Source organism: Natrix helvetica, assembly GCF_964273705.1.
Source record: "Natrix helvetica genome assembly, chromosome: 15".
Classification (NCBI taxonomy): domain Eukaryota; kingdom Metazoa; phylum Chordata; class Lepidosauria; order Squamata; family Natricidae; genus Natrix; species Natrix helvetica.
This window is the reverse complement of record NC_138565.1, coordinates 1089572-1107249: the sequence shown is the minus strand read 5'-3', so window position 1 is coordinate 1107249 and position 17678 is coordinate 1089572. Positions and strand designations below refer to the sequence as shown.

At 45.1% G+C, this 17678-nt stretch overlaps 1 protein-coding gene across 3 annotated transcripts; it reads left to right on the top strand.

The window, feature by feature from the left end:
- The first annotated feature begins 47 nt into the window (after positions 1–47).
- On the top strand, positions 48–17483 carry TBC1D13 (TBC1 domain family member 13). Of its 3 annotated transcripts, none has more exons than XM_081967741.1 (12): positions 48–463; positions 4381–4454; positions 6113–6153; positions 7106–7167; positions 8240–8339; positions 9202–9284; positions 9648–9807; positions 10742–10943; positions 12148–12311; positions 13525–13685; positions 14184–14241; positions 15138–17483. In XM_081967741.1, exons 5-12 carry the CDS (start codon positions 8268–8270, stop codon positions 15201–15203), a joined length of 966 nt encoding a protein of 321 aa, XP_081823867.1. In that variant the 5' UTR covers positions 48–463; positions 4381–4454; positions 6113–6153; positions 7106–7167; positions 8240–8267; the 3' UTR covers positions 15204–17483. The 3 variants fall into 3 exon arrangements, with proteins under 3 accessions (XP_081823867.1, XP_081823866.1, XP_081823865.1); XM_081967740.1 differs by lacking the exon at positions 48–463 and adding an exon at positions 1913–1943; XM_081967739.1 differs by lacking the exon at positions 48–463 and adding an exon at positions 2235–2496.
- The last annotated feature ends 195 nt before the right edge of the window (positions 17484–17678 follow it).

Sequence of the window (17678 nt, the reverse complement as noted above, 5' to 3'; positions counted from 1 at the left end):
TAGCGCACCTATATGGGTGCAGCGAGAAAAGCCTTCCCCGCCCGGTCCGGGAAACAGAGGTTCCCCGCCGCAATTCCTCGCCAAGCAGCCCACCTCCTCACCGGCTTGTGGGTTGGGGGGGGGAGGCTGATGGGCGTTGTAGTCCAACCCTTGCAGTTATCCTGGACTGAGCTCATAATCCTCAGCCCCTCCCCCCAAGGATTATGGGGTTAGAGAATCCTTGTGCCGCCTACAGGGGAAGAAAGGCAGTTTCCTCAGGATTGGGGGAGCAATTCCCTCCCTTTCTTTATGCTCAAGAGAAAAGCGAGGTTTTTCCTCAAAAGGAGGCGAAGGTCAGCCTAGGAGGTGTGTGGTCAGAAGCCCCCCCCCCCGCATGCCCTGACACGGCTGCACTTCGCCCCCATGACCCCGGCTGAGCAGTCTTCAAGGGCAGCCCTGCCTAAAGCGCACTGCAGTAGTCCAGGTACCTTTTGCTTGATCCCACTTTTACAAGGGTTTCCTCCTTCAAAGGTTTGGAGGGGTATATTTTGGGCAGTAGGACAGACAGACAGACACTGAATGGATAGATGGATTGATCGATAGATACCGAATAAATAGACATGGGTGGGCTATGGATGGATAGATCGATTATCGTACCTTGTTTCCCTGAAAATAAGATGGGATCTTATTTTCTTTTGACTCCCAAAATAAGCGCTTGGACTTATTTTCGGGAAGGTCTTTTTGAGGTGCAGGAGGCGGTGAGCGTGGTCACCTCATGGCTGCTGCAATATTTTTGGGGAAGGCTTATTTTAGTGCATGCGCTCAAAAGCCCAATTGGGCTTATTATCCGGGGAAGTCTTATTTTTGGGGAAACAGGGTACTATACAGAAGACATGGATAAGATTAGATATTTAGATGGATGATAGGATAGATGATAGATAGATAGATAAACAAGCACACAGATTAGATAGATGATAGATATTGAATAGATGATATAGAATATGATAGATAGATAGATAGATAGATAGATAGATGATAGATAGATGATAGATAGATGATAGATAGATGATAGATAGATAGATAGATGATAGACAGACAGACAGATGACAGACAAACAGGTATGGATGGATGCGTGGGGGGGGGTAGATAGAGAAAGAAAGACAGACAGACAGAAGACATGGATGGATGGTTAGATGACAGATAGATAGATAGCTTTCTTACACACATTTACATATATACAAGATATATACATCCAAACATATATATTTTAGCTGATATTGTATTCATTTATTTATCAAATTTTTACACTATCCATCTCACCTGATTGTGGGTGTGTTTACAAACAAGGTAATAATATAAAAATATGACTAAAAACACGGTGTGTAAATGTCTTAGCCAACCACAAACTATTTTGCATATTTGTCTCTTTGGGCATTTAATGCATAATATTATATTATTGTAACAACTGAATGATCAGTATTAGCAGACACAATTCTTAGTGTACAAAAAGCATTGAAAACAGAGCCTGCAGCCATATTAATTGTTTATGATTAGTATTATGCATTTAAAGTATATAATTAATATATAAATTGTTATGCATCTTTTATATGCAATATGTAAATTGGAAATTGCTTTTCCTGTTGCTCAAAAAAATTGCTGATCAAAGATCACAGGGTCCGGGGAGGGTCCTCATTCCCCTTTAACAGTGACCCCCACATAGAGTTCCCCATCCATCTGGGGTTGCTAGACTCCTTATCCCATTATCCCCACTCAAAAAAATCCTGCCTCTTTTTGTTTTATTATTTTAAAAAGAAGCATTTCTCTTCCAATAAAAGTCACTTGTAATATTTTAGGAGGATTCCCAAAATCAGATTGGCCATCATGCTTAGCTGTAACAATGGCTTGTTTGACATGTAACTCAATGTACGCTAAGATCACAAACAGCCGAAAATGAAAGCATTTAGGTATATGCATTTTGGCTCATGGATGTTGGGGGAGTCCAATTGAGAGGATGGGAATTGTAGTCCACGTTCTGGAGTGGAATCCTGGAGCCCTGCCCACCAGAAAAGCTGGCTGTGAAGCACAGGCAATGAAGTCCAGGCTTTGCCAAGACAGCAGGAACTTTGCCAGCTGTGGAGCATAGGCCTCGGAGTCCTGGCGGGGCGGGGGTCTGTGCTGGCTTGCAGCAATAGCCAACAGAGTCCAAGTTCCCCCAAGACAGCTGTGGAGCATGGGCCACGGAATCAAGGCTCCCACCCACCAAAACAGCTGGGACTGCTGATTGTGGAGCGCAGGCCTTGGAGTGTAGGCTACTCATGGGCTCTGGAGTCCCACCCGGCGGGGAGGGAGAGGAGGGAGGCAGGGCGAGCCGCAAGCCGGGCCGGCGGGCAGCCGGACTCCTCCTCCTCCGCCATTTAGTCCTCCCGGCGGCGCGCCGGAGCGCCCGGGAGAAGCGGCGGGAGGGTCCGGGCTAGTCCCCGCGGGGCCCCGCATCATGTCGCGCCTGCACCGGAGCAGGTAAGGATGTCAAAGGGGGACCCCGGCCCACCTTTGCCCGCGGGAGCCTTGCAAAAAATCCCCGGGGCTTGCATCGCCCCCCCTCCCCATTCCCATTTGGGGCTGGGGGGGACAGGAGGGAAGGGAAGGGGGGCTTCCGACCCGGGGAGAGGAAACACGCCTTTGGGGTGGGATGCAGACGACCCCCGGCCGACTCGCCTCCCTCCCTGGGCGGCTTCCCTGCCTCTCTAGCGGATCGCCTTTTTCCTTGGCCCCAGGGCGATGATGGAGCAAGCGGGCGCGACTCTGGGAAGACAATCCCTTGTGTGTGTGTTTGTGTGTATGCTGTTGACAAGCAGCTCCGACCACCGGCTCTCGGGTTTCTTTTGTTTCTATCTTCCCTTCTTTTTTATTTGTTTCTTCCTTTTTTCCCCCCTGTTTCATTTGGCCCGACTAAAAGCAACAATGAATCAAAGAAAAAAAGGAAGGTTTTTAACCTCCCCGAAGGCCCTTTGCCTCCTTTCCCCATTTTCCCTCCCGAAATTAAACCTTTGCTACTCCTGAAATGACTACAGTTGTAGAAGGAAGTGGGAATGGTTGTGGTGGGCGCAGGCCAGCTCTTAAAAAAAACACCACAGACAACAGTTTGCTGATTGTTTCAAAAACAGAGAGAGAGAGAGAGAGAGAGAGAGAGAGAGAGAAGCAAAACCCAGATTATTTCTTTTCCAAATTTCCCTGTTTCTCGCTCCTGGCAGGGGCTGGCGGTGGATTTTCCCCTCTTGAAGGGGAATCAAAGAGGCTTTTATATGGATTTTTATTCAAGGAATGAATAAAAAATTAAAAACGGTTCCAATTCACGGAACAAAATCCATCCTCCCCTAAAGAAAAGCCTATCGATTTCTACTGAGGAAAGCTGTGTTTTTAGCACAAAGATGCTCTTGCATTTCTCCGGCTGCTCTTTTCCAAAGTAAATTTTGTATTTGGCCGAAGTTTTAAGAGGGGCAAAGAGCCAGAAGAGGATCATTTCTGATTTGAGGCAGGGGGAGGCGGCTATTTTTCTTCAACTATTCTTCCTTTAAGGATTTTAAAACATCTAGGGTACTGTTTTTTCTAACCAGCTGCTAGTCAGATCTGTCATCCCAACACGTACCTGCATGGGGGGAACCTAGTTGAGAAATACAAGCAGTCCTCGATTTGCAACAGTTTATTTGGTGATAAGCGACAACCATTTTTCACAATTATGCCCTTTGTGGCATCCCCATGTTCAGGTGATCAAAATTCAGATTATTGCAACTGGTTTGTGTTTATGACCATTGCCGTGTCTCAAAATCCTGAGATCTTCTGAGAAAGCAAAGTCAGCGGGGAAGTTAGGTTCGCTTAACAACCCTTAATGACTGCAAAGATACACCGAACAATGGGCAAGAAAGGTAAAATTGGGGGCAAAACTTATTTCACAAATGTCTTACTTAGCAACATGAATTTTGGGCTCAATTGAGGTCGAGGACTTACCTGTATAGATCCGGGGAGACGTTGGGACTGTCGCAGCTGTTGCTGATAACAATTCAGGCGGGTTTTTTTGCACTCCAACGTGGTTTAAGCTCAGATAAAAGCCCTTATCAGAATACTGCGGGGGTTTTTTCAGTTAGTTTCCACGTGGCCTTGTGGGGGTGGGGTAGGGGATACAAATAATGTTGCACACTCATATTTTGGGCTTTATCCCACCCTGAATGGGGTCCGTCCGAAAGGAACGTTAATATGCACTTAGCTAAAACCCCAACAAAGTTCTGTGCCTCATATCGCCAGTCTACAGGTTCCAGGTTGCTTTTTAGGCAAGACAGAATATTTTGTGGTTTCTTCAGTGTGAAGTGTGTGCTAACAGCTTCGTTTGGGTTGTGTTTCCTGTAGAATTGCAGAGTTTGAAGAGATCCTGAATGAGCCCAACATTGTGCTGCAAAAGCTGCGGGACTTTTGTTTCAACGGTAAGGGGGACAGGGCAGCGGCTGAGCCTTGCAAAATTTGCACGGAAAGCTGGTTAAGGCAAGTGAGTTTCCACTGAGAAAAGTTACATGAAACCATAGGGCTGGAAGGGACCTTGGAGGTCTCCTAGTCCATCCCCCTGCACAAGGGGATGCAGTGCAGTACTGCAGGCTACTTCAGCTGACTGCTAGCTGCAGTTCAGCAGTTCGAATCTTACCAGGCTCATGGTTGACTCAGCCTTCCATCCTTCCGAGGTGGGTAAAATGAGGACCCAGATAGTTGTGGGCCAGAGGCTGACTCTGTAAACGGCTTAGGGTGGGCTGTAAAAGTACTATGAAGCGGTATATAAGTCTGAATAGCTATTGCTATTTCAGACAAATCTCTTCTGAAATCCCTTAAAATCCTCCAGTGTTGGAGCATTCATAACTTCTGGAGGCAAGCCGTTCCATTGACTAATTGTTCCTACTGTCAGGAAATTTCGCCTTGGTTCTAGGTTGCTTCTCGCCTTGCTTAGTTTCCACCCGTTGCCTCTTCTCCTGCCTTCAGGTGCTTTGGAGAATAGGTGGACTCTTCCCTCTTCTCTATGGCAGCCCCTGAGATATTGGAAGACTGCTCTCATGTCACCCCTAATCCTTCTTTTCATTAAACTAGACATACCTCAATTCCTGCAGCCATTCTTCATGCACCTTCATGAACTCTTATAATACTAATTACTGAATCAAATATTTACCCAATGCAGTTCGTTGCAATTTATTAGTTTTATTTGTATAAAAACAAATTTTCTTCCCCTTTTTGTCATGAAATTCCCAAGTAGAGTTTGACAGTCCTCTGCCAACTGGTGTTTAAAGGCGAAAGGTCACTAAAACATCACCTCTATAAATATTTAACAGAAAATGTTCTTGCAAGCTTAAAAATGCCCTATGCATCAAGTCCATTTTTCTTCCTTTTTCTGATGCAGAAATGCATTAGTGCAGGGTGGCGGTCACTTCTTTAGATTGGATTATGAGGATTGCGTTTTGCCCCCTTTCTGGACCAGAAAGCCTCCTCATGTCATAAGCTTTCCAAACAGAACAAACAGAACAGAATAGAATAGATGAATGAAGAATAGGATAGGATAGGATAGGATAGGATAGGATTCTTTATTGGCCAAGAGTGACCAGATATACACAAGGAATTTCTCCTTGGTGCATGTGTTCTCAGTGTACATAAAGAAAAATAAAATGGAATACATTCATCAAGAATCATAAGATACAACACTTAGTGATCGTCAAAGGTTACTAATAAGCTATCAAATCATACTAGGAAACAAACAAAACAGTATAAATTGTAAAGATACAAGCAACATGGTTATAGTCATAAGTGGGAAGAGATAGGTACTAGGAAGGAAGAGAATAATGATAGCAATGCAGCCTTAGTAGATAATTTGACAGTGTTGTTGGAATTAGTTGTTTAGCAGAGTGATGGCATTCGGGGGGAAACTGGCCTGGGACCCACCCCAGCCCCTGGCCCAACTTAGTTGTCCTCTGAACCTTCTCCAGCTCCACTCGTTTCTCTCTCAGGTGCAGCTACCAATAAAATGTTCATCTCGCCTCTTAATCTTTCTGAGGCAGCCACGTTGAAAGGAAGTCTCCTTTAATCCCCTGATTTTTCCATTTCACAGGAATTCCCTTCGAAGGGGGCCTGCGCTGTCTCTGCTGGAAGGTAAGGCCCTCCTGACCAAACAGCATCGTTCCACCTGCTAATTTGATTCCCCTTTGCGTTACGGTGTTTTATATTTATCGGAGCGGTATAGTTCTTGATTAAAGGGATGTGGTGGCTCAGTGGCTGCTGAGCTTGTCGATCAGAAAAGGTCTGTAGTTCGGCAGTTTGAATCCCTAGCGCCACGTGACGGAGTGAGCTCCTGTTACTTGTCACAGCTTCTGTCAGCCTAGCAGTTCGAAAGCATGTAAAAATGCAAGTATAAAAATTGGGACCCCCTTTGGTGGGAAGGTTCCATGCTCCTTCAGCGTTGAGTCATGCTGGCCACATAACCACAGAGACGTCTTTGGACAGCGCTGGCTTTTCGGCTTTGAAACAGAGATGAGCACCGCCCCCTAGAGTCAGGAATGACTAGCACATATGTGCGAGGGGAACTTTTACTTAGTTCTTGATTTACAACCATTTCTTTGGTGAGCATTTGAGGAATTTCTATTGCTAAGCAACACAGTCGTTAAATGAGTTTTGCCCATTATGCGACCTTTCTCGCCACAGTCATTAAGCGAATCACTGCAATTGTTAAATTAATAACCCAGTTGTTAAGTGAATCTGGCTTCCCCCTTGACATTGCTTGTCAGAAGGTCGCAAAAGGGGATCACATGACCCCCCCCAGGACACTGCGGCCGTCATAAATATGAATCCATTGCCAAGCACGTGAATTTTTGATCTGGTGACCCTGGGGATGCTGCAACGGTCGTAAGTGTGAAAAACAGTCATACGTTCCTTTTTCCAGTGTCGTTGTACCTTTGGTCACTAAAGGAATACGTGCCATTAGAGGACTCCCTGTGTGAAATAAAGAAGGTTTGAGGGTTGGGGAAAGGCTGGTTAGCAAATTGAGGCGTTCGGAATACATTTCTCCCCCCCTTTGCAAATCCTTTTCCCTGTTTGCCTTTTGCAGATCCTCTTAAACTACCTTCCTGTGGAAAGGGGTGCTTGGAATTCCCAGCTGAGAAAGCAAAGGTACGTTGAGCCATTGGCCTCCTCCGTCTTTCCTTCTTGGCACACAGAATAAGAATGTTCCTGTGGGAGAAAGATGGGCAGAAGTGTTCTGACCTCGGCTTCCCCAAAAAGCAGGAGGCAGATTCCTGATCCCGACAAAACCCCTTTTATTAAACAAATGTGAATTCCTCTCATTCACCTTCAGCCAAGGCCTGGCAAACAGCCTTTCAAAGGAATATTTATGACCACAGACCTTATCTATCTTGGAAAGCTGCCATGTAAACATTTCCCGAATGAGTTGCTGTGCAAGGAAAGGCTTGTCACAGAGTCTCTGAGATTCACACACAGATCTTCACACTCCTGAAACGAATCTAACGAACAAATGAATGAATTGTTTCCTGCAAAAGCCCCCTCCCCATTTGCTCCTCTTTTATTTCCTATGGGAAGGGCCAATCACCCTTTACCTGTGACTTTACATCCAAGTCTGCCCTGATTTCTTAGCTGTTTGCCAAAGGAAAAAAAATCACTCTGGAAATTGCTCAAGGAATCTGAGGGAAGAGATATGTCCAAGATACATACACCGAAATAATTTCAGAATTGACGTCCAAGGCTGTAGTTTCCCATTTGCACTTAAGCTCAGGATGTGGCTTCTGATACAACTTCTGAAATGTGGGTGTGATTTAATCAATCACGCCATTTCATCTTCCTTCCTTCCTTCCTTCCTTCCTTCCTTCCTTCCTTCCTTCCTTCCTTCCTTCCCTCCCTCCCTCCCTCCCTCCCTCCCTCCCTCTCTCCCTCCTAGTCTGCTATCCATCCATCCATCCTTCCTTCCCTCCCTCCCTCCTTCTCAGTCCGCTATCCATCTATCCATCCTCCCTCCCTCCCTTCCTTCCTCCCTTCCCTCCCTCCCTCCCTCCCTCCCTCCCTTCCTTTATTGTTGGGTGTGTTTGAAACAATGGAGACTGTGTGCCTTTGTGTTAAACAATATTCACCTCTGCTTGCTTTGGAAAAACCTAGCAGTGTTGGTGGAAATGGAGCATTTGATAAGGTGATTTTTTTTTGAACCGTCTCCTTCTGCATCCTTTTTTTGAAGGGAACTTTACGCCCAGTTCTTGAAGGAAATGATTATCCAGCCGGGAATAGCCAAAGCGGAACTCGGAGTCTTCAGAGAAGATGTCACCTTGGAGGACCATGTAAGGAAAACCCCTCATTAGCCCTTTGCTTCTATATTTCCGTTGGGGGTTTAGGATGTCAGTCAGTCTGCCTGTCTGTGTTTATTTGATTTAGATCTTGCTTCATCTAACAGAAGTTCAAACTCCCATATATAATACTGCTTCTGTATTTCCCCCCACCCCACAACAACCTGTAGGTAGGTTTTTATTCTAACCCCCTAACTGCTCTTGGAATTTCACAGCTGTTAAGCAAATCACTCGCGTCATTAAGCGAGACATCACAGAACCATGACCTGCAACTTTCCCAGCCAGTTTCCCCACTGACTCTCCTAGTTAGAAGTTGGGCAGGATGGTCACACCTGACGGTGACATGACTGCAAGGCTCTACAACTGTCATGGGTGCGAGCTAGTTGTCATTGCTCATTGAAGCTATAATGTTCATAAGTGCAAGAGCCAGTTGCAAAAGTCACTAGTAACTTGAATGGCCACTAAACAAATGGTCACAAATCAAGGACTCCTCCATCAGCTGAGGAAATGGGAGATCTAGTCCCATTTTAGGCATGAAAGCTGGTTGGGTGACTTTGGGCCAATCAGCAGGAGACAGTGACTTCTAGTCCCGCCTTAGGCGTGACCGTCAGCTGGGCCAATCCCTCTCTCTCTCTCTCTCTCTCTCTCTCTCTCTCTCTCAGCCCAGCCCACCTCACACGATTGTTGTTCTGGTGAAAATAGGAGGAGGAAGGCATGTTGGAGATATTGTCCAACCTTGAGTTGTTTGTAAAAATAATAAAGTTAGGATGTAAATAAAAAAAATAAGACAAAGTGTGCGCTTCTGCTCTCGGCTTGGTTTTGACTGCCTCTTCTCCCCAAATCTTGTTCTTCAAAGCCGCTGAACCCCAACCCCAACAGCCAGTGGAACACTTACTTCAAGGACAATGAAGTCCTCTTGCAGATCGACAAGGATGTCCGGTAGGTCAGGATGGTGGAGTCGCCCTTCAAAAAAATCAGGAGACTCAGCCAGTTCCAATGGGTATAAAGATTCATTGGCAGCTTCTTGACAAGAATCTGGCCAACTGGCCCTTAAGGGAAATGAGCGGGAGATAAGAAGGGCACTCAAAGAGGGCTGGACTTCAATCTCTTGCTGGCACGCAGGGACCTATGATGCGTTTGACCTCAGCCTGGTCATCTCTTACATCCAGGGACCTATACACTTGTTAGTCTAGGATGTCCTTGAAGCATGACTAGTAGCTCCAATATAGAAGAAAATGTTGGGGATGGTTTGAGAAATCTGCTTTCTTTCCTCCCCCCCCTTCCTCCCCCTCCCCCCCGAAGGCGACTGTATCCTGATATGGCATTCTTCCAGCGCCCGACGGAGTATCCTTGTCTGTTGATTCTCGACCCCCAGAACGAATTTGAGACCCTTCGCAAGAGGGTGGAACAGACAACCCTCAAATCGCAGACAGTGGCACGGAACCGGAGTGGAGTAACTAACGTAAGAGAATAATTTTGGGTACACGGTTGAGGGGTGGGGCGAACAAGCAGATTTTGCTTTTGGGGAATGTGTCACAGGGGGTCTCATAAGACGGCTGTTTGGAGCCCATTGTAATACCCATAGACAGGTGGTCCTTGACTTACAACAGTTTCTTTAGTGTTCAAAGTTACAACAAACAGTGACTTTTGATCCTGTGTTCATGGGGCTGCGGTGAGGATTGTAACTGCTAGGACTGCTTATAAGTGACCCAGGTTTCCCAAGAGCCTGAAGCCAACTCCTAGTCCTGAGAAAAACCCCTTTTATCAATTTCATGTGAATTCTGCTCATTCACATCCAGCAAAGTCTTTCAAGGGAGGATTTACGGTCACAGACTTTATCTGGCTCGGACAGCGGACAGGCCGATCTCTGCAGAACTTGGCAAGGAGCCTTGGAGAGTCATGAACCAATTAAGAGAACTAAGTGTCTCCTGCAAACTCCACTCCCCTTTTGCTCCTCTTTTATTTCCTCTGGGAGGGGCCATTCACCGTCCACCTGTGGCCTTACTCCCAAGTCGACCCCTGTTCTTTAGCTGTTCCCTTTGTCTGGCCACTCTACGCATGCGCATCCTGGGAACAGGCTCCAGCTGTTATTCTGCCCCACTGATGTCTGACTCTGAAGGCAGCTGAAAACTGTCGGACTGCCCTGGCCCCCTCTCTGCCTCCGACATAGAGCCCTCCTCAGAGCCTTCCCCAGACTCCAGGACTGGCCCAGCTTCCTCCCCAACCTCCTCACTGTCTGACTCTGCTGCCAGCTCTGCTGGTGGGCCACAACAATAAGTCCCATTTTTCAGCGCCATTGTAACTTTGAATGGTCACTAAGTGAACGGTTGTAAGTTGAGGACTCCCTGTACCCATGAAAGATGCCAGGCCCCATTTTCCCCGTGTGTTTTTTGCAGGTGAGCTCCCCTCTTAAGGCACCGGTGCTGAGCGAATACGAAGTTCTCCCTGATGGCTCAGAGGCCCACTGGGAAGTTGTAGAACGAATCCTGTTCATCTACGCGAAGCTGAACCCTGGAATCGCCTACGTCCAAGGGATGAACGAAATTGTGGGCCCCCTCTATTACACCTTTGCGACAAACCCCAACAGCGCATGGAAAGGTATGGGGGGGGGGGCGCCAGAGGGTGCTGCCACCTTGTGGTCTGATTGATCTAGAGAGAACAGTGTGTGTCTGTGTGAGTGTACATATTAGGCATTTATATTAACCTCTATGCCACAAGCTCTCCTCCCTTATCAGCTGAGCCAGGGGAATGATTAATGCTCCCTCACATATTTGGACATACCAGATGCTTTGACAAAAGAAAAAATGATAGATGATAGATTAGATAGATAGATGATAGATAGATAGATAGATAGATAGATAGATAGATAGATAGATAGATGACAGATAAAAAGAGCACATAATACTACAGTATACATATGATGGAAATACGTAGTCAATTTCATAAGGCAAGAGGAATTCAAGAAGTTACAGGCAGGTTAGAAAAGATGATAGGGAAACACATAGATTATAAACCTGAATTGTTATTATTAGGTATACTATCAGAAGATAAGGAAAATATGTATTTAATATTAAATGGCTTAACAGCAGCAAGGATCATTTTCGCACGATACTGGGAAAATGAAGATATACCGTGAGATGAAGAAATAGTTAAGAAGATACTAGACTGCAGAAATGGATAGATTGACATTGAAAATTAAGCAAAAAGAGGACGTAGAATATTATCAAACATGGAATCTATTTTATCAGTGGTTGGAAAAAAGGGGTGGAGATTAAGAATGTAAATTTGTGTTGTTAAGCAAATTAAGTAACCAGACAACACGATGTTTATAAACCACTAAGAACTGTATTTAATAGAAAAGCAATTAAAAAAAGAAAAAAAAGAAGTTATATGCAGGTAGTTCTTGAATTATGACCCCCAACTGAGTTACAGAAGTTCTGTTGTTAAGTGAATCTTGCCCTGTTTTACAACCTTTCTTGCCATAGTTGGTGGGACTAGAACTCACCATCTCCTGCTGATTGCAGTTCTTCAGTTAGCAACAGGGTTGTTAAGTGAATCTGGCTTCTCCATTGCTTGTCAGAAGGTCGCAAAAGGGGGCCAGGTGACCCTGGGACACCGCAACCGTCATAAGTGCATGTCAGTTGCCAAGCTTCTGAATTTTGATCACGTGACTGTGGGGAATGCCGCAACGGTGTGAAAACTGGTCCCAAGTCACTTATGCCGTTGTAACTGAACAGTCACTAAATGAAGTGTTGTATGTTGAGGACTGCCTGTAGCCGATTGTCTCCCTTTCCATGCCCAGAGCACGCCGAGGCAGACACCTTCTTCTGCTTCACCAACCTCATGTCGGAGATCAGGGACAACTTCATCAAGAGCCTGGATGACTCCCAGTGTGGGATCACCTACAGGATGGAGAAGGTCTACGTCATCCTGAAGGAGAAAGACCGAGAGCTCTACATGAAGCTGGTGAGAAGTTGGCAGCTGGAGCAAAAGCCGCCCTTTGGGGACCTTTAAGGGCGGAAGGTCCATCCTGGTCCACCCAATCAGGAATGTCCACCACTTGGACCGACTTTGTTGGAGCTCAGGGTTCATGAAGGTGCATAAATCTATTTGAGCAGATGGCCCAAAGTCACCCATTCGTCTGTTGTGCCTAAGGCAGGACTAGAACTCACCACCTCCTGGTGATTGGCCTGACGTCACTCAACTGTCTTTTGTGTCTGAGGCAGGACTAGAACTCACCCTCTCCTGGTGATTGGCCCGAAGACACCCAGCCGGTTTTCATGACTCAGGCAGAACTAGAACTCCCAGTCTCCTCCTTTCTAGCCTGCAACCTTAACCTCTAGACCAAGCTGTCTGTCGTTTTAAGTGTGATACGTAACAAATGGCAATATTAACATCTCAGCTATTCCAAGGCCAGAAAATTCTGCAACCCGATTTAGTTCTCCCGTCTTCCGTGAGTTTTGCTCCCCAGGGATTTCCGTGTGTGTGTGTGTGTGTGTGTGTGTGTGTGTGTGTGTGTGTGTGTGTGTGAATTTCTATAGGGTCTTGTATGCATTCACTTAGGGGCCGAATCAAAGCCATGATTCTGAGGCAGGGCCCCTTCCCTTCTGTTTCCGGGGGCTGCTTGGAGGACCTTTCGTGAAGTCCCACCCTTCTTTTTTTATCTTCAAGAAGAAGAGGAAGGAAGTGCTATGGATTGAAAACCACGGGCTTCCTTTGGGGCAATGAAGTGGTTGAATAAAGGAAGAGGCCTGGCTCTAGTCAACGGATCCCTGCTCAGGATGAGCTGCTTTGCCATTTGCAAGAAAACTTTTATTTCCAGACGGTGCTCGCTCTGGTCTAAGGGTTAAGGCACCGGGCTAGAAAGCGGGAAAACGGGAGTCCTCATCCCACCTTAGCCATGACATAGTACCAATCACCAGGCGACGGTGAATTCTTGTCCCGCCTTAGCCATGAAAGCCAACTGGATCACTGTGGGCCAATTGCCAGGAGTTGGTGAGTTCCAGTCATAAAAACTGGCTGGGTGATCGATCGATCCATCGATTGATCTGTAAAAATAATCTTTACAATGTTTATAATCATAGTTTTATTATTATTAAAAGGAAGTCCTTGATGTTTTCCTTCTCCTTCCCGCTTTTTCCAGCGCAGTCTGCGGCAACTTTTCGTTTTCTCTTTTCAGCAAGAGCAGAATATCAAGCCCCAGTTCTTTGCCTTCCGTTGGCTCACGCTGCTGCTCTCTCAAGAGTTCCTGCTGCCTGACGTCATTCGCATCTGGGACGCCCTCTTCGCCGACAACAGTCGCTTCGACTTCCTCCTGCTCGTCTGCTGCGCCATGTTGACGTGAGTTCAATTCTGCACATCCCAAAGAAGCCAACGTGGAAGCACACGAACCTTGGAGGAATGTCTCTCGCCCTTGCTTTCCATGGGACATAGTAGCTTCCACTAAATCCTCCCATCAGCTAGTGTTAAGGCAACAGGCTAGAAACTGGGCGATGGTGAGTTCTAGTCCTGCCTTAGCCATGAAAGTCGGCTGGTTGACTGGGCCAATCACCAGGAGACAGTGAGTTCCAGTCCTGCTTTAGCTGAGTGACTTTGGGCTAGTCCCTCTCTCTCAGCGCAACCCACCTCACAGGGCTATTATTGTGGAGAAAACAGTAGTAGAAAAAGAGCATTAATATTGTTTATATTTGTAAAGAATGATAAAGGAGGGGTATAAGTCAAATAAATTGATAAAAATAAAAGGTTCTTTTTCATTTCTGCCTCTTGCATTGTCCATCCTCGATCCCTTTCCTGGTGGATCCCAGTGGATCCATTTCTCTTTCTCTCTGTCTCCTACAGGCTCATTCGAGATCAACTGCTGGAAGGGGATTTTACTGTAAATATGCGGCTTTTGCAGGTAAAGGAAAGAGGGGAAGGCAAAATATTTTTCTTCCTGGCTAAGAACAACCACAGCCCTGACTGCGTTCATATTAAGCCAGCTTTTGCTTTAACCGTGGCTTGTTGAACAAGCTGTACTAGCTCTCACCAACGGGGTAAAATCATCAGGCCCAGCTGTTCCTAGCTCTCTCTTTTTTCTTCTTATGAAGGAAAGTCATAAACTAGATGCCCAACTTAACCTCCTTAGAGACTCTCTGGAATCCTCTATTGTATTGTTGTAAAGTTGCTATTCTTCTATGGGAGAAAAATGCAGGAGGTCCAGGGGTGAAATCCTCCCGGTTCGGCCTGGTTCATCAAACTGGTAGGGACAATTGTCGTTGGTTCTGCGAACTGGTAGTAAAAAAACAGTTTCCAAAGAGCCATGCGATCGTCGGAAGCTTTTTTTCCCTACCGTTTCGGGCGAACAGGTAGTAAAAAATGCTTTCAAATTTTTAAAAAGTTGGCCATGCCCACCCAGTCACATGACACCCCCCCACCAAGCCATGGCCATAGAACCAGCGGCAATTTTCTTTTACATTTCACCACTGAGGGGGTCCTTGACTTATGACCATTTGTTCAAAGATCCCAAATTTTGATTACGTGACACTTGGGAGGGGATTTTCCTGCCTGTGAGTTGCAGTTGTAAGTCCGTTTTTTTTTTCTGTGCCGTTGTAATTTACCGGTTGCTTAAACCAAAGTTGTAAGCCAAGGACTGCCTAAAAGTCAAGGGGGACAAGGATCCTGCAGATCTGAGGGTGTTTTGGAGTTGGGGGCCCCTTGTCCGTAAGTGGTTCCCCCCTCTTGAAGAGCGGGCTGCCTGCCATGTGTAAGAATTTCTCCCTCATTCGGTGCTGGCATTGTTCCTTTCCCACTCAGGACTACCCCATCTCGGATGTCCACCTGATTCTGAAGACGGCAAAGGACCTTCAGGAGTCCAAGTAGCTCGCCCATCCAAAGGGTCAGCAGATGCGATGGCCGCTTGTCTCCTGTGTGAAGGACCTCTGGAGGAAGGTCCAGTTCTTCTACTCCGAAACCTCCTCAACTGGATATGACTCCTCCTTGCCACCATCTTTTTTGGGCAAGGGACTCTAAGAGGAGATGAGCTGCAAGGCCCCTCTTGAAAAGCTCCAGAAGTGGCCCAAGAATTGGACTCGATGGGAGAGGACCGACCCTTCTGGGAACTTCTCCTGCAAGGGCCCACCAAATCCAGCTCGTAGTTTTGGGATAATAAGTTCTTCCCAGCCGCTCTCAATCCAGATACCAAGCCTTCTTTGTTAGATTCCTTCCTTCTTCCGTTTGGAGGCCAGCTATTCTTGGAAGCTTAAAAGAAAAGGGGAAAAAAATTGGAACGATGCTGGAAATGTCTCCTTAACTACTGCCTTAGACCTATTTCCTCCGTTGCTCTCATGGGGACATGCAAACACAGAACAACATTCTTGCTGTCAGTTGTTGCATTTCCCTACTGCCTCTGTGACCTTCCAGTGCTCTGCAATGAATTATAAGTTATTCCCCCAAAATTGATAAAAGCCTATCCTTGCCCAATAAAGAGTTTCCTGCGAGGCAAAATAACTAATAATTTAGAGACAAAAGTCTTGCTCTGCTAGTTTTCTGCTTGCAGGGAGAATCCCCCCCTCCCCAGGGAACATTGATGCAAAGTGAATTATTCTAGCAATGAAAAAAGAATTTTGATTATTTTCAGAACTCTAGCATGTTAATAACCTGCTAATCTGGATTAGTTTGAGTTCCCAAAAGCTAATTTGGCCTTTGTGACATTTGAGGAGGTAACTTTCTTTTCCTCTAGTTAAATTCAAGGTAATATGTGCTGTTTGTTGAATTTTTTGGGGGGGAGGAGGGAGAATGCTATCTTGAATATAAGATGGAAATTAGAGGTTTGATGTACCTGAGCAAAGCAAGACTTTATTTTCTGGGTTTTGATGCCAATCGGGAGAATTTTCATTTTAAAATCATTTTTAAACAGCCCCTGAAGATGTTTTGTGCTGTGCTGTGTCTAAAGAGGATTTAAAATAAGAATTCTGCTTTTTCCAAGAAGAACAGGGAAAAGATTATTTCTGTCATCCTTCCTGCTTCTACTCCCGATTTTACAACAGGAAATATCCCAAGGGTCCATTTTATAGCTTTTTTTTTTATAATGCATGATGGAACCAGAAACTAGGAGATGGTATCAAAACATCTCTAAATTTATACGTCAGTAAACTCTATCCCTAATGGAACCACTGCAGGAAATGCATTTTTGTTTGTTGCAAAAGGAAGAAAATGAGCAAGATCCATGGAGTTTCAAAAATTATATTCCATATATCCCCTAATTATCTGGATGGAGGGAAATTGTTCTGTAGTAAGGAGTATGTTGGGCACTTTTGAAGGCTGCCTGAAAATTAGCCTTACAGCTTTTATACAGCATAATCACTGCCAAATCCTGCAGCTTCGTTTCTTGCCTCCTTCCGCAGAGCAAACTTTAAAAGACACAAAAATGCAAAACTTGCACGAACAGTGAAACATTTTTTTTTTCATCTTTTCCTGGATAATTGTCTTTTTCTTTTTTTTAATTTTGATGGCAGCCACTTATTGGATACGATGTGCGATGGCACAGCAGCTGGGTTTTGGGTGGCCTAAAACCTTTTCTCTGTCAGTTAAATGGAATGTAAAAAAAAAAAACATTCGGATTATGATACTTAAAATGTCATGTTGCAATGAAAGGACGAAAAATGTGTGAGTGTGTTTGTTAGTGTGTCTGTGCATAAAAAATTCCAGTTTCTTGCATATTGGGGTAGCATATACTGTAGGTCAAGATTGTTACACACCTGTGCACACCATCCCACAAAACTGCTTAGAATGGTTGAGCCTATTGTTACTTCCAAGTTCAGTGTGTAAAAATTCTTTTGTGAATCTCTTTGGCAGCTCTCTATTACACCAAGATAAATACATGTTTTTCTTGGCAGATATAATAGATCGGATCGAATCAATTTTGCTGCCATTTTATTTTGCTGTCCTACCAAATCTTGCTTTTGTTTTCTCATTTTGACACCTTTCGCTGCTTGCCGAAATAGCTTTTTTATTTATATTGGCTAAACTGGCTTCCCGCCTTGAGCATCAGATGTAAAATTATGTAAAAAAACAAAAGAATGGATGGGGAAAAGATACAATAAGGTAAAAGAAAAAATGCTTGTGAAGTGTGTAGAGATAAAGTATGTAGAGATAGCTAAATTATTTTTTTATCAAAAAAGTTATTATTTTTATTCTCTTATATATAGTTACGAGTATACATTCACATAGTTATTATTCTTGTTTATCACTTTTACGTATTTGTTTTTCCCATATAAAAGGTTAAAATCAGGGGTGTCCAAACTTGGCAACTTTAAGACTTGTGGACTTCAACTCCCAGAATTCCCCAGCCAGCTG

Coding starts and splice junctions, on each gene's coding strand:
- TBC1D13 (XM_081967739.1), top strand. CDS start 2,474: ATGTCGCGCCTGCACCGGAGCAG. Junction 9,285..9,647: donor CAGATCGACAAGGATGTCCG/GTAGGTCAGGAT, acceptor TCCCCCCCGAAG/GCGACTGTATCCTGATATGG. Junction 10,944..12,147: donor CCCCAACAGCGCATGGAAAG/GTATGGGGGGGG, acceptor TTCCATGCCCAG/AGCACGCCGAGGCAGACACC.